Here is a 16,761-nt window from a genome sequence, read left to right on the forward strand (position 1 = left end):
GTCAGACCAGTTTCAAATCTAGATCATCCCCTAGGCAGCCTAAGATCAGACCAGTTTCAAACCTAGATCATCCTCTGAGCATCTTTGGATTAAACTAGTTTCAAATCTAGATCAGACCCCAGGCAGCTTTGGATCAGACCAGGACCAGAACTAGGTTAGAACTGTTTCAAATCTAGATCAGACCAGGACCAGGACCAGAACTAGGTTAGAACTGTTTCAAATCTAGATCAGACCAGAGCCAGAACTAGGTCAGACCTGTTCCACATCTAGATCAGACCAGAGCCATCTCTGTTCCACAGAGGGCTTCTCTTGGGTTTAGGTTTCAGAGCGTGTCTGTGCGAGCCCAGCCTAGAGTCCGAATCAGGCACACTTCTCTTGACCACACCAAGCTCTTCACAGGAAGCCAGGAGGGTTTACTCAGGGTCCACATTTCGAGACATTTATTTGTTTGTCTCTTTTTTTACTGAACTCTTTTGTCTCTTGCTCATTTCTGTGCAAGACACATCCAGTGGTAGTTGGAGATGAAGTAGGTTTGAGGAGAGATTACCCTCAGCTGTGCAGTGTGTCACAGACTGACACTGATATTACAGATTGGGCTTTTGGATTTCCACGTCTGATATGACTACTGTACACCATGGCACCTTTAGGAAATGAGTTAAAACACAAACAAAACTGATTTAAGTTTCCCCACACACAACTATCTTCTGTCTGATCCACCCAACTCATTTTAGCCAATTGCCACAATTTAATGGTATTAAAATATTGTTTTAGTTTGGTGTAGGATATGGATACAGGTAGCCTATGTAAAGTTTCAACATTTTGGAATATGTTACACAACAGCTTTGAAAATGTTTTTTGGAATAATGATGAGATGTATGTGTTATGGTGACCATATAACCTGTTCATCAGAGACAATGTTAGACAGAAACCATGTCAAAAAGTCAATCTGAGTATATTAGTTTTGAGTAACTCATCGGATGTATCGTTGATCTCAAGTGGTTCTGGGAGCAAAGAAATGTGGTTCCTCGTGAATCACTCATTAGAAATAGGTCATTGCTAGAATATATTGCCGAGTATCTCATCCAGTCAATCCCCAGAGAACAGAAAAAAACAGTATATTTCTTGAGTTTCATAACAAAAACAAACCAAACCAAAAAAGCAGTCTTTAGAGAACTTTTAAAAAAAAACCCTCCTAAAGGAACGTTTCATCGTATCCTTCCTCTGCTGTGCTTGTGTCTTGGTCCCTAAGGTCCCCGGCAAGAGGCACCACAGGGATCACCACCTGATATGTGTCAACCGCGGCTGCCCGCGTCACACTCTCGTACGACGGAGGCGACGAGACGGACGACAGGCTCGCTCCCTCCTCCGCGGCCTCCGCCTCCAGAGCCTCCACGTCCACCACCTCCGCGGGGGGCCCGTAGTGCTCACGGATCATGCTGGCGATCAGGCCCTCTTGCTCAGGTGCCGCTTCCTCGTCCTCCCCTCTCCTGTCCCCGCCCCCCTCCGGCCTCTCCAGCGCCATCCCCCCGCCCTCCTGGTTGATGCGGCGGTACAGGTAGGAGGCATGTTTCATGTGGCGGCGCACCAGGTGCCTGCGGTAGCAGCGCTGGATCATGGAGGCAGACACCTCCTCCTGCTTGCGCCTCAGCGTGGTGGTGATGGGCTCGTAGGACACCTTGGAGGGGTTGAGCATCATGAACTTCTCCTCCATCTGCTGCTTGAGGGCGTCCATCTCGCCCGACTCGCCCAGCACACGCTTGGTGAAGGCAAACAGGATGTCCAGGCAGTGGATCTTGTCGCCGCTCACCATGGGCAGGTCCATGGAGATGAGCTTGATCTTATTGGGCTTGGCGATGCGCAGCGGCTCCGAAAGCGTGTCGGCGAAACGCGAGAGCTTGGCGAACTCGATGAAGTGCGTGGCCTCGACGTCGAACTTCTCCCACACCTCGTAGAACATCTCAAAGTCGTCCTCGCTCAGAGGTTCCGTGCTCTCCTCAGTGGCCACGCTAAAGTTCTCCAGAATGATGGCGATGTACATGTTGACCACAATCAAGAAGGAGATGATGATGTAGGACACGAAGAAGGCGATGCCCACGGATGGGTTGCCGCAGTTCCCCTTCATGTTGGTGCCCGTGTTGACCGCCTGCGAGTTGCATTCCTCGGGCGAGTTGTTGAGAATTGGGTCCAGGAGGTTGTCCCAGCCGGCCGATGTAGTGATCTGAAAGAGGCAGATCATGCTATTGCCGAACGTCTCGAAGTTGAACATGTCATCGATGCCGCCCTGCTTCTTGACATAGGCGAAGTTGGCCATGGCAAAGATGGAATAGATGAACATAACCAGGAAGAGCAGGAGGCCGATGTTGAAAAGGGCAGGAAGTGACATCATTAAGGCAAAGAGCAACGTCCTTATTCCTTTTGCACCGCGGATCAGACGTAGCACGCGTCCAATCCTCGCCAGTCGGATGACGCGGAACAGGGTGGGGGACACAAAGTACTTTTCTATGATGTCAGCCAGCACAATTCCTGTGGGGACAAATAAAAACACAGAGCTTACTGCTAATATAGTGGCGAGGATCTGAGGACACTTTTTCAATAAAAAAACAGTTTTAACTAAGCGGTTACATACAAATGTTGTCTGTTTCTTGTTAATAGTCTGCTGCTGTAACATTTGAACTCCCTTTCCTGGGATTAATAAAGTTCATATTATCTTATCTTAGTGGTGGCTGAGGTGACCCCCCCCCCCCCCACTGTAAAGTGCTATAGAAAATGTAATGTAATGTGTTGCTGCTGTTGTTGTTGTTGTTGTTGTTGTTGTTTGTGTACATCCATGACCCTCTGCTCACCGACGATGGACAGGATAACCACAACAAAGTCGAAGATGTTCCAGCTGATGGTGAAGAAGTAGCAGCGTAGGGCGAAGATTTTGACGAGGCATTCGGCCGTAAAGATGACGATGAACACCAGGTTGATGTAGTGGAGCACCGTTTCCATGTGCTCTGACTGCTCGTCTGTCTCCACCATCATCGTTACCTGTCCAGGTGAGACACAGCAGTGAGCTGAGCCATTTCATCTACACTAGCCGTTTCAACGACTGGCACCGAAGCCCAGAGCAGGGGAAAACAACACCAGAGCAGTCCAAAGTACATGCATACTTTTGGTTCTGTTTTTAAAGGCACACTGCTCCACGCTAGTCACACACATACCACCACATACAACATTAAAAGACGTGTTTTTGTCTAGCTTCAATCATACGCACACAGTATTGCAGACAGTCTACATAATGTAATTTTAGTAAGTAAAGAGTCTCTCAGGTCAAAGGGACGTTTTAAATAACTTTTACCGGAACACAAATGTATTGTGTTGAACTTTACATCTAATGACAAGTCTCAGTTAAACATCAGAATAATCCCACACACCATGTTCAGGATGATCAGCATCATGATGGTGATGTCGAAGGCCTGCTTAGCAACCAGATCGAAGAAGAACCCCTGCACTTCATTCTAGATGAAAACACAGGGGGACTGTCAGCTTCAGTACAGTACTCATTTGACTGGATGAGTTGAAGAAAATCATTAATGTATACTGTATAATGCATATCATTTTACAAGATATTATTTAGTGGAAACAACTCAGACCTGCACACGAGGACATACAGTAGATAGGTAAGCAGACCTTCCTAACTCTCAGTTGACCATTCTTTGAAAGCTGTAAAACTGAACTAGATTGTGGTGTTTTTAAACTGTAACATATCACCTAAAGCACTCCGCACATAGGCACTGGCATGAGTGAGGCTCACTCCGTTTTCAACGTCTGATTACAGTAGATTCCGTTGTTTTCAATGCAACTCCACAAACCAGCATGGACCTTTGCTGCCGCCGTGTAGATAATGATTCAGTTCTATTAAATTGAAAGCATTCAGTTCTATTTTCTCTAAAGCATTCAGTTCTATTTTGTCAGGTGCATCATTCCTGCATGTGCGAGAACAACGAAAGCAGAGTGCACCAAACTTATGTCGGCGCCTATGTGCAGATCGCTTAACTTTTCCACCTCCATGTGCACCTGATGAAGGTCAGTGTAATAATGATGATGATGATGATGATGAAGGTCAGCTACATGAGGTGTTCAGAGGAGTGGAAGGATGGAAACCACACAGAAGGCCACAGGAGTGAGAACCACTGATGTGTCAGTAGTGAGAACCACTGCTCATGTCAGTAGTGAGAACCACAGCTCATGTCAGTTGTGAGAACCACAGCCCGAGTCAGTAGTGAGAACCACAGCTCGTGTCAGTGATGAGAACTACAGCTCGTGTCAGTGGTGAGAACCACGGCTCGTGTCAGTTGTGAGAACCACGGCTCGTGTCAGTGGTGAGAACCACTGATGTGTCAGTAGCGTATAACCCATACATGGGCAACATCCGGCCCGCGGGCCACATCCGGCCCGTGGGCTTTCCCTGACCGGCCCGCGTAAGGTCCGTGAAAGAACAATAGTCAAGAGCCTAGCATAGAGATAATGCACGCAAATCAATATCGTTGCTTTTATTTTAAAAGCGATTGCTATTTGTACGCCCATACATTTGTGCGTGGATGCATACGATGTAAACACCCTCACTGATGTGCTGGTGAATAGAATTTATGCTTCTGCGTCGACACAATGCAGTTGCCTTTAAGTCGGCGTAAACCTTTCAAAGTTTTGTGTGTCTTATGTCTGTGTCGCTCACCACCGTTGTTTGTTGGCGATACGAAGTGTTAATTTCAAAACGTTACTGGCAGATAGATAGTTTACATTCGGATAACCCCCTCATTGTAACCAAAATATGTCTGAGTTTATTTGCAAAGCTTATGTTAGCAGCCGGCTCAACACACAGGGCGAGTTGACCAATCACAGTTTTGTGCATAAAGTAAAGCAAAAACATAGCCTACATTTTTAAAATAGTTTTCTTTCTGCTAATGACAGCCTACTATTGTCTGCTCCACATTTTCATAGTCTAATTCTGCATAGAGTTAATTTAATGATGGTAATGATTTAATGGTGAAATATTGCTGAGTGTTGAGTGTCACACTTTCATGGCCTAGCCTAATTATATAGATATTGTAGTACTTTTTTATATCAGTCTTTGAAAACTGAAAAAAGAAATGCCAATGTCAAAAAATCATTTTTGAGAATGAGGATTAAATACTGGACATAGATTAAATAGCCTATTGCTGTTTTTCCTTTGTTTCCCTCACATTTTCATCTGTTCTTACGAGTAGTAAACAAAACCATATGATTTACTTAATGGTATACAAGAACAGAATAGAATTGGACAGAATTGAGTTCAGACTTGAGTTCGGTATTTTGGATCCGGCCCTCCTCAACAGTCCCAGTTTGTCATGTGGCCCCTTGGGGAAATTAGTTGCCCACCCCTGGTATAACCTAACAGGGTGTCCTAACAAGATCTGAGTGAGCGTCTTGTAGCATTCAGTGTTATCTGTCTACACTGAATCTGTTACATATATCCTACTATTGCGTAAAATTTGTCCTTCAAAATAGCAGAGCAGCCAGATCGAGAATAGAAATGGGGCGTCCGTCAAAAGTTCTCTGATAACGTTGCGTTGCATCGCGCTGCACAGCACTGCTTCGCGTCTCATACTGTCAGGACACTCCAATTGAAAACAATGCAATTAAATGGATTTTATCGGATTGTTCGTTTACATTGCATGCAGTTAGGACAAGCAGTAAGACAGCACTTTATGGGTCAGTTAACCAGGCGTTGGAGGGAAATCACCCAGGGCACCTCAGGGCTGATATGACACATGCATCAGCTCCAAGTTGATTGACAGCATCTAGAGATCGCAATTGTTTCTTACCATTGGCCTTGGGATTGGCTTTTGGGGTTTTTTAGAGCCCAGCTTTTTCATGGCGTTATAATACTTCTTCTGCTCTTCAGTCATGAAGATGTCCTGCCCCCCTGCGCACAACAAGCATTTGTAGGTTAGAAAATACTGTATGTCTGCATAATTATCCATAATATACACAGAGATTTGCTCAGGATATTTAATTTCAATGCAAGGCAAGACAAGGTAAGTTTATATCTATTTCATACACAAGGGTAATTCAATGTACTTTACATAAACAAAAGCAAAGAAAAATAGTAATAGTAATAATAGTAATTAGTCAGGGCAAAAAAAGCATCGTTTTGTTTCAGTGAATGCTTTCAGCATGATAGGGTCTTCTTACCGATTTTTCTTTTTTGCTGGTTGAAGTTGTCAATGATGACACCGATGAAGAGATTGAGTGTGAAGAAGGAGCCGAAAATGATGAAGATGACGAAGTAGAGGTACATGTACAGGTTGATCTCCTTTATGGGCTGGTCCTCCACCTTACAGGACGAGGCAAAGGAACACAATTCAGTGCATCGAACATGAAGGAAAGGAATTACAGTCATTTCCTGTGCATTAGCCGCATTGTGTATGAACAGCATGACAGTGTTTTATGCAAAGTAAAAAAGACAAAACCATACACCCATGAATTGACCACAGTGCCCAGTAGCCCAATGAATCAGAATCAGGTTGTGCTTTAATCATTAATAAGAATGAAGAAAATTTATGCATTCCTATCTATAGCCTGATCCTTAATATTAACCTCAAGCTGAAGACATTTTTGCAATATATATAAACCTTGTAGCCTAGAAATCTAGAGGCACCCTAGCGGCAGCAAATGTAACCTGCTGCCAGGGTAGTCTAGCAACTCTCCGTTGGCTTGCGAGCTGGTAAAATTAAACTTCGATAAGGCCAATCACATTGTGTATAGAGTCGGTAGGCGGGCTTAACATAATGATTGATGGCAGAGTTGCAACGGTTCGGCGTGAATTCCCTGCTACTTGAAAACAAAGAAGATGGATGTTGCTGTTGGCGAACAGCGTGACACGAGTTAAGCTTTTTTTAAGTTGGCAAAAGTTTGAACTAGCCAACTAGCTCCGCTGGTAGGAAAATGCATGGGACTCATGAGTTGTAGCGCTATCCTATTGCGTGCAGAGGGAATTTGAAAGACAACCGATTGTCCCGCCCCTCGGACTGAGCACTGATCTTGATGTGGGTCTGGCTCGTCAGGCTATAAACCTTGGTTAATAGGTAGGAAATCACAGTAAATTAAGCACATCTTATATGCAACAAGAAATTAAATTACATTTAACATACATTTAACATGCCATAATATTTAACATGCCAAAGAATGCAATTAACTGCATTTAACATGTCACAATGAAAGAAAAGAACAGAAAAGAGAAAAATTACAGTAAAACCACACACACACACACACACACACACACACACACATACTCACCCCACGAGAATCTACAGCTGCATACATGATCTCCATCCAGCCCTTGAAAGTTGCCTTAAGGACAGAAATATCATAGCACATCAAAATATCATAACACATTTTAATATCACAACACAAAGACCAAACCAGATGAGATTTTATCATCATGTTTGCTAACTTCAAATCAAAGACCATGCTGCACCAGAATAATAAAAAATAATTGTAAAGCGCCCCTTGCATGAAGCAGATCCCAGTAGGCTCTCACCACTTGCAGAAGCGACAGGTAGCCGATGCCCACGTTGTCGAAGTTGACCTTGACCTTGGTCCAGTAGAACTGTGTGTCATTCATGCTCTGGCACTCGGACTTGTTGTTGACCACGGAGGCGTTGTGCAGGTAGCCCATGCGGTTCACGCACTTGCCAAACTTGCCGGCGAACAGGTTGACGCCCATGATGCTGAAGATGAGCCAGAAGATGAGGCAGACCAGCAGCACGTTCATAATGGAGGGGATGGCCCCGATCAGAGCGTTCACCACCACCTGGAACACACACACATACAGAAAGATACAAGCGTTTGTGTGTGTGTGTGTGTGTGTGTGTGTGTGTGTGTGTGTGTGTGTGTGTATGTGTTTGTGTGGGGAGGTAAATAGATACATACTGTGTGTGTGTGGTGGTGGTGGTGGTGGTGGGGGGGGTGGTAAATAGATACACTACTAAAAAATTAGGGATATCTGGCTTTCGGATGAAATGTAATGTTTCAGTACAGAAAGTACTGGTTATAGTGGATTTTAGGTTCATCCTGAAATTGTGTGTGTTTGTGTGTGTGTGCGTGCGTGTGTGTATGTAACTCACCCTCATGCCCTCAAATCGTGACAGGGCTCTGAGAGGCCTAAGTGCTCTTAGGGTCCGCAGGGACTTGATGGCCGTGAAGTCGGAGTAACCCAGAGAGTTGGCCACCAGGCTGATGAGAGACACCTGTCAGCACACGCACGCACGCACGCACGCACACACACACACACACACACACAGAGGCACAGATGCACACAAACACACACAAAACTAGATTACACCTCCAACAAAGGTTGACGTGCTGGTAGCGTCCATCTAGTGATCGCTAGTCAGTAAGACTTTGGTTACCTGCTACAAGACCCAAGACACGCTGACTGTAACGTTATGAGATCGCTAGTCAGTAAGACTTTGGTTACCTGCTACAAGACCCAAGACACGCTGACTGTAACGTTATGAGATCGCTAGTCAGTAAGACTTTGGTTACCTGCTACAAGACCCAAGACACGCTGACTGTAACGTTATGAGATCTCTTTCCCACAGCAAATGGGAAACACACAAATACAAAGTGCTGGTGGATAGACCTCCTGAGAAACCAGAGCATCTTCCCAGCACTGGCCACCCATAGTGAGCAACACCAGAGCAGACTCAACCACTGGGCACATGCCGGATGTGACAGTGTCCCTTCCCAAGCCAGCGAGTATACAGTATGCTCTAATGCAGCCTGGCAGGCAAAACTGCACACACTCTCTGGTTGTGCAGCTCTACAAATGCAGCATCACAGTATTACCCTAAGGTATGAGCTACTGAAGCGTTCCGTTCGCGACGCGTAAAATCCATTTTAGATGAATGGTCTATTTTTTTCGAACGTACGCCCCACTGTCACGTCTGGTGTAGCTACTTCCATGGATTACAGTGGAAGCTAATTGTTGCAGCAGACGCAACGCGAACGGAACGCTTCAGTTACGCGCCTGGTGTAGCTCAGCCCTAAAACGCAAAAAATGAACAACTTAACTAAAGCTAGCAAGATCCCAGTCCAAGATAACATATAACATGGACTACAACACACACACACACACACACATACATATATTCCCAGGGTCCCATTCCCAGTTATAGAGGACTACAATATGATTCACACACTCACACACACACACTGATACATTCCTAGGGTGACCCAGTCCCAAGTTTAAGAGGACTACAATATGGCACACACACACACACACACACACACAGCCACATTCCCAGGGTCCCAGTCCTAGTTTGAGAGGACTAGATCATGGAAGGTGTGTCACCTGTAATGTAAGCATGTGTTGTTTCCGCCTCTGGTTACAAATGTAAAATTGCTCAGAGTAAGAAGTAATCTCTGAAATGCAAATTACCGTTAACTAACTTAAACCCTGATTCCTGTCACACACATCTGTACATTTTCCTGTACCAGGAAATAGTATCAGAAAAAAACATTAACAAAGAAAGAAAAACAACAAAACAACAGTGATATAAAAAAATGACATATGTGATGACAAACAGCTATAATGATCAAACGCTTCAGACCTTACATTCAATATTATTTCACTGTTTCTGGGACATTCTACAGGAAATTAATATTTGGGACACATCATGTGATTTAGTTTCATTGAGTTTCGGGTGAATTTAGAGTAATTTATAAATCAAGTTTTGGAGGTTTTGTTTTTAGTTTGATTTGTTGTTTTTGGTTCATTTTTAGCACCAATCACTTCCACTCTATTCTACATTCATAGACAACAGTATGGCGTATTCAGAACAGTTATGTGGGGTTTCGCTGTCGAATGGCCCATTGGAGAAGGTGATGATTGGACGTGAGTATGAGGTCAGTGGATGGAGTCAAACACATACAAGATGAGGATAAACCATGGACCAGTATGTGTACATGTCGTTTCACACACAGTTAGCGACACAGACAGTAGACACATACTCACCTATACATGCATACATTATCCATATGCATGTATATCAAATAGAGTGAGGGCTTTTTTATAAAGAATTTTAGAAACTTGATCAGCATTTTATTATTGTGTGTTTTTCCAATAGCATGGTCCAGTTGTTTAGTGTAGCCAAATAAGTATCCGGTGTGGCCAATATGGATACTGGCGTTAAATCAAGGCCTGATCTGTTCTCATATACAAACCAGGCGCATCGGTCCCAAGTATTTCTTTATAAAAGAAAGTTAAATGGATTCCTTTGAATATATCTAAAGAAGATATTTAATTCACATAATTTTAAATCTCTTTAGCTCTGACACTCCTTATTTGGACATCTAATAAACAATCACTACATATAAAGACATAAATTAAATTATTATAAATACATTAATTTCCATGTATTAAATACAGAAATATGCACAGATATCTGTAGGTACGTAAACTTTTGCATTTTAACATTACTAGTCAACGTGTGCGTGCCCTGTGATCGTCCTGACCTAGTGTAAGCTCTTTGATCATGAACACCATTAATGTATCTTTGAATGTGTCCACATCCTAAACAGGCTTCAGTTGCTTGTTTCTCAAACAAATTATACATGTGTTTCTTCACCAGACAGAAAAGCCCAAAAGCCACCCGCCCAAGAGAGTAATACAACCTGAGCAAATATGAACATGACCAGAAAATCCTAAATCTTCTGTAGATAAAAGTTAGGTTACATGATCACACGGACTGTCATACGATATAAAAGCCAAAGTCTGGTGTGCAAACACAAAAGAGCGGCCTTCAAAGAGGCCATGTGTGGGTTTATGTATAACTTCCGTAGTGAAATAAGGCCGAGTGAGGACGAGACAGTGGCTTTTGATATCGCCCCATGAACAGGAGAGGCAGACACACAGGCAGTCGAGGTGCTGAGGCAGGCGCCGGCTCCGCCCTGAGCCGCTACTCACCTTTGACCTTTGACCTATGAACTTACCCTATCGTTAGAGGTGTGTGTGGTGATCTGTTAGGGGCCCACCGACAGGGTGAAACCAGAGGAAACAGAGTGAGGGGGGGTTGCCATGGGATTGTCATGTGTTTGTCACTGTGTTGCCCATGTTTTGTGCGGGTTTGAGGCTGGATATTTGCTGTGTGTGTGTGTGTGTGTGTGTGTGTGTGTGTGTGTGTGTGTGTGTGTGTGTGTGTGTGTGTGTGTGTGTGTGTGTGTGTGTGTGTGTGTGTGTGTGTGTAAGAGGAGAAAGGGTGCATGCACGTTTATCATTCTATCCGCATAATACACATAGATAGTAGTCAAAGAAAGAAGTGACCTCAGAAGAGGACATTACATGGTTGCATATCAAATGCCAGACGCATATCAAATGCCATATCAAATGCCATGGTTGCATATCAATGCTCACACACAGTGAGTAACCAGTTGCTTTATCTGTCTGTAAATCCAGGACATCTCCTGGATCTAAACAGGATTGACTACAAACTAAAATCAGATGGAAACACAATTTAGGTCTTACAAATGGATGACAATGTGCACTGCAAGAGATCTGCACGGACTTGTACCTGAACAGAATAAAGCTCAATGCGGAGATGATTGTTCTGACAGCTCGTAGAGTTTCTGTAACCTCTAAAGTCTGACCGAGTTCCTCTTTATGTAGTGGACACCATTCAAAGAGATAAGAAGACATTAGATGATGTCTGTTATGAAGAGAGGAACGGTTTCACTGTATATATTATGCACAAGTAGTCATAATTGATATTGAGCATTCTGAATGGATAACCTTCTCTTAGATGATACCACAAGGCTCCCGCAAATCTCCCTTGGACACTAATCCTGAGCCCAACTGAGGCAGTTACACGTGCGCCTGGCTTGGGCACTCGGGAGGAAGACAGCAGAGAGGTGAGTCTCGTCGTCATACTCACATCCACAATGAGGAAGTCCAGCCAGCACCAGTAGTTGGTGAAATACTTCTTGAAGCCGTAGGCAGTCCACTTGAGGAACATCTCCAGCACAAAGATGTAGGTGAACACCTTGTCAGCGTACTCCAGGATGACTTTCACCACTTTCCTCTGCTCGATGTAGATGTCCTCAAAGGCCTGCAACACATGGACACACTACCTGCTTAACCCGATATTATCATCATTCAAGTGAGTTGATGGATGGATGGATGGATGAATGAATGGACAGATGGATAGATTGGTGGATGGATGGATAGATGGATAGATAGATGACTGGATGGATAGATTGGTGGATGGATGGATGGATTAATGGATTAATGGAAGCTACACTGCCTGGTCTGGAAGGATAATTACACGTCAAATCAACTGGGGGATCCCTCCTATTCATCCATTTGTTGGTGGAAGATTAATCAAATTTATGGGACCTGGTTAGTTATTATAAATAATTCATGGATGAATAAATCAATACATAATTGGATAAATTACTTAATGGATGAAAAATGTCATGCTTGTTCATTTGACTAAGAAACACTGAACAAATATGGTTCCTTTTGACAGCAATAACACATTTCTACTCATAGTTTTACACCTCATGGTGGCTACACTGCAGCGAGAGTATTTTAATGATCAGGAACTGGCCGTGTCTTTATCCACCTCTGCTGGGGTCACAGTGATGTCACTTCAGTGATCACAGTCAGCAAGATGGTGAGTCAAGGGCAGCGGTTCAGTGTGTAATTCTCTGCCCAGATTTAGGATTAGAGGATGGACAGTTATCAGTCAGTACAGTTCCACGGAGATGGAGTTCATGGTCAGGATTTAGGTTTACTGGGAGATGACACGTCACATTGTCCAGTGCACTACTACTGCGCTGCTGCTCATGTGAGAGACATCAAACCAGAGCTCTAAAATAGTCAGAAAAAAAAACATAACATCCCTGTAGCAAAGAAAATGAAATGCTAGTTCCTATGATGAGTCATGATTTAGACGCGAGAAAAAAGACATGCTGGTATGAACTATTGGGTTTGTCAGTAGCGCATTCAGTTTTGGGAGACCCAGAGCAATGAAAAGGCCGTTGGCAGACTTACGTTAAACTAGCAACATTAGAGTCTGAGTACAACGGTTTCTGAGGAGTCATAACTAAGGGTTCGCAACACTGGAGCTTTAGTTTATCTGAGTTTCCTGATGAGTTATAACTAAAGGTTAGCTTTAGCACTGAGTTTACTGATGAGTTGAGTTCCATCTAAATAGCTTTAGCGCTGAGTTTCCTGATGAGTTAGAACTAAAGGTTAGCTTTAGCGCTGAGTTTCCTGATGAGTTATAACTAAAGGTTAACTTTAGTGCTGAGTTTCCTAAGGATTTAAAACCCACAGTTAGCTTTAGCGCTGCCGTTCAGGTCAGGGGTTTCCATCAGCAACATATGGCTGCTCTGGGCCCCAGCCGTGGCACAACTGGCTGGGGCACCTGCACCTAACGCTGGCGACCCGGGTTCGATTCCCGCCCCGTGGTCCTTTCCGGATCCCACCCCAACTCTCTCTCCCACTCACTTCCTGTCACTCTCCACTATCCTGTCGTATTAAAGGCATAAAAAAGTCCCCCCCCCCCCCCCCCCCCAAAATATGGCTGCTCTGGAGGTCTCTGTGTGTGGTGGAAGGAGATTAAGGCATGGAGATGTCCCAGATAGCTGGTGACTCCAGAGGACCTGGAGCAGGGAATCACAGCCAGATCAGGGACTGGGCAGATACAGTAGCAGCTGAAATGGTTATCAGGGGTTGCTGCAGCCAATAACATGCACAGGAGGAAAAGGGAGGAGGTTGGACCTCAGACTAAGATTAGGCTGCATGAACATTCACACACACACAAACAAACAAAGACACACACACACACTCTCGTCCTCTCACCAGAGCTCCACTGCTGAGGAGGATCATAAAGATGATGAAGGTCTCAAACCAGCTGTGCTCCACGATCTGGAAGCAGGTCTTCCTCAGTCTCCACCAGGCTTGGCCCACCCCCCGGGTGGTGTCGATCTCACAGCACTTACAGTGCCGCACACAGACTGGACAATCAGCACACAGAGAGATAAAGACATAAACAAATGGAGAGAGAGAGATGAGCAAAATCAGACAACAAATTGAATGTCTCATGCATGAACTAAAGCTATCGTCTTCCGTGTGGGAGGATTGATCTAGCCCACCAATTTTACGATATTGTTCCTGGCATTAAATCACCGAATAGATTTGGAACATTATTAAATCAGCTCTCATTCCTTTTTAGAAAATTATTAAATTGCCTCTCATTCCACTTTAGAAAGTTATTAAATTGGCTCTAATTACACTTTAGAATTTGCACTTTGCTCGTCATTTAAATAAAGGCCCTTGGTCATGAATTTGTGCTAGAGCCAGCTTACACTCAGGGAAACAGTTGTCCGGGTCCATGGCATCGTCTCCCATCTCGGAATAATCCTCCTCTTCCTCCCCTGGCCTTCGCAGGTCCACCGTGCTCCCCTCAGACAAGCTAATCACTTCCTGTGCAAACAGGAAATAGTGCTGTGAGTACACCTTTAAGTAAACACCATGCTTAACAGTGACTAGACTGGAAGAATGTAAATAAATACTGTGGTAAAAAGTTTGATCACTTATATATCCTTCCTTTCAAGGAATGCTGTGATGCTAAGCGATTCTGATGAAACCTGTATTACTGTGAAATGTGTGTATTTCTGATGACTAACTTAAGTACACCATGTATCATGTCCATTAATCCGTTAGCCAGTGTTTGGTAAACATTACATCATGATTAGATTGATATGAATGAATCAGAGTTAAGCATTAGTCAAAGAAACATGGAGGAAAGCTTCCATGGATGCAAACAACATGTATTGACCATATAGAACTGATAGGGGATTGGGCGTAAATCTGAAACCTACTTAGAGCAAATACGCGCATCAACATCTGGTTTCCAAGAGGTCAGTGACCCTTGAGCATAATCTCGGACAGCTCAAGTAGACCTTCAATGGTACTGATGACAACACGATGCTAACGCTAATGCCTGCTAGCACCAGGAGATTCTCCAGTCCTGTGTGTGAGCAGAACAGCCTGTAGAGCACCATCAGGCATCTTAATGCAATTTTGATGAGATTTTCAGTGCAGTAATGGAAACATATTTAAAATGTCTGACTGGGATTACTGGTACAGAGGTGCTTCCTTAATCCAATATTGCTAATCCCACATTAAGGAACGAGTACAGAGGCTACTGCTTCGCTAGCTTGGGGATTAGAGTTAGGTTCTGGTTTACATCTCTGCAAGGAAGGAGCGAATCCTCTGTAATGGAGTTATATTGCCAATACTTCTATTACTAACATCTGTCTCTCTCGTCTCTCTTCTCTCTCTCTCTCTCTGTTCAGTTCAGCTTTGTTACCATGCTAATGCATGTATGCATTTGTAGATGCAAATGTATTTGTGTGTGTGTGTGTGTGTGTGTGTGTGTGTGTGTGTGTGTGTGTGTGTGTGTGAGTGAGTGTGCTTGCACGCATGCATAATATGCAAGTGTTTCTGTGTTAATGGCTGCCTCTGTTTTTTTTTTTGGACTGGGCTCTCTTCTCTGGGCTTGCAGGCCCAACGTGACAGTTACGAAAGCAGTCCGCGCCCTGCTGGGAGTGGCTGTTACACAACAGGGCACAGGGCGAGCGATCGAGCCCTCAGAGGCCAGGCTGCGCCCTTCTGCTAATCTAACAACCAACACAGCTGGTTGCCTTGGAAACACCACATTAGCAGCAGTGGCTAACACTACATGTCACTATGGCAGTATTTAAGCAGGAAATTACAGCTTTAGCTATCAGCCAAAAGCAAAAGGGGTGAGTTAAATTACTCAGAAAGGAATTCATTTGTATTTTTTTGTGATTTGAAAATGTTCCCTCCCCGTTGCGCTATGTAGCCAAGATGGTGTCCGTAAGGGGCGAAAAGTGTCCACCGTTCCACACTCAACTTTTTGACTGTTTTTGACACTCATGCACTCAAATTAGGTATTGTAAGTACAGAAGTAGGCTACATATGAGACAGTGTATGTCAAATGAAAATTAAACATTTCAGACTGACAATATAGTATTATCTATCTATCTATCAACCACTATAGCTGCTACTAATTCTACTGCACAAAGAAACCTAAAAACAATTTCAACTTGAAAAAACTAGTCGACTTTACTATATGTTTAAACTTAATTAAGTTTCAACATTCTTACAGATTTAAATCAAGTTACCATAACTTAAAGGAGAAGTTCGGTGTGATATTGACCTAAAGTGTGTTGAAACATATACCGAGTGTGAACTTGTGAACTGTCCAATATCACACCGAACTTCTCCTTCAAAGGAGAAATTCAGCGAGTTTTCATATAGATCTCCGTTTCTCAAGGTCACGGAGTACTGTCGGTACGAAAAAAACCCAAAAACAATTGGTTTTACCTAGCTCGAGTTGCAGCCAGGCATCTACAGCGCTAAACTCTGAGGTCATGTACATGGGAGCTCATGGACATGCCCCTAGAGTGTAGCGCTGTAGCTCCACCCTTGCCTGAAATAATGTAGCATAGCTGTAGTGTGACAACTTCTCTATGCAGATACAGTAAGATACAGAATGAAAATACCTATTCTGACCTCCATCCTGCTCAGCGTTGTCTGAACCGGATATTTGTACAGTTATGTCATCACATCAGGAAGCAGTTCAGAAATGCTATTTAAGAAAGATTGTATTTGGTTTGGCTGATTTTTAACAGATGCATTTA

General features: G+C 43.8%; 1 protein-coding gene across 1 annotated transcript in view; it reads right to left on the reverse strand.

The window, feature by feature from the left end:
- Positions 1–1,192: 1,192 nt before the first annotated feature.
- LOC121719187 (sodium channel protein type 4 subunit alpha B-like) overlaps positions 1,193–16,761 on the reverse strand; it is a 92,367-nt gene continuing 76,798 nt past the window's right edge. The window contains exons 18-28 of the mRNA XM_042105012.1: positions 14,398–14,515; positions 13,892–14,046; positions 11,958–12,131; positions 8,151–8,273; positions 7,565–7,837; positions 7,321–7,374; positions 6,217–6,358; positions 5,847–5,947; positions 3,417–3,500; positions 2,844–3,030; positions 1,193–2,523 (exon numbers count right to left, since the gene is read on the reverse strand). Of these exons, the coding sequence (XP_041960946.1) occupies positions 1,193–2,523; positions 2,844–3,030; positions 3,417–3,500; positions 5,847–5,947; positions 6,217–6,358; positions 7,321–7,374; positions 7,565–7,837; positions 8,151–8,273; positions 11,958–12,131; positions 13,892–14,046; positions 14,398–14,515 (2,742 nt within the window). The remainder of the gene's footprint in view (positions 2,524–2,843; positions 3,031–3,416; positions 3,501–5,846; positions 5,948–6,216; positions 6,359–7,320; positions 7,375–7,564; positions 7,838–8,150; positions 8,274–11,957; positions 12,132–13,891; positions 14,047–14,397; positions 14,516–16,761) is intronic.

Source organism: Alosa sapidissima, chromosome 1, assembly GCF_018492685.1.
Source record: "Alosa sapidissima isolate fAloSap1 chromosome 1, fAloSap1.pri, whole genome shotgun sequence".
Taxonomy (NCBI): domain Eukaryota; kingdom Metazoa; phylum Chordata; class Actinopteri; order Clupeiformes; family Clupeidae; genus Alosa; species Alosa sapidissima.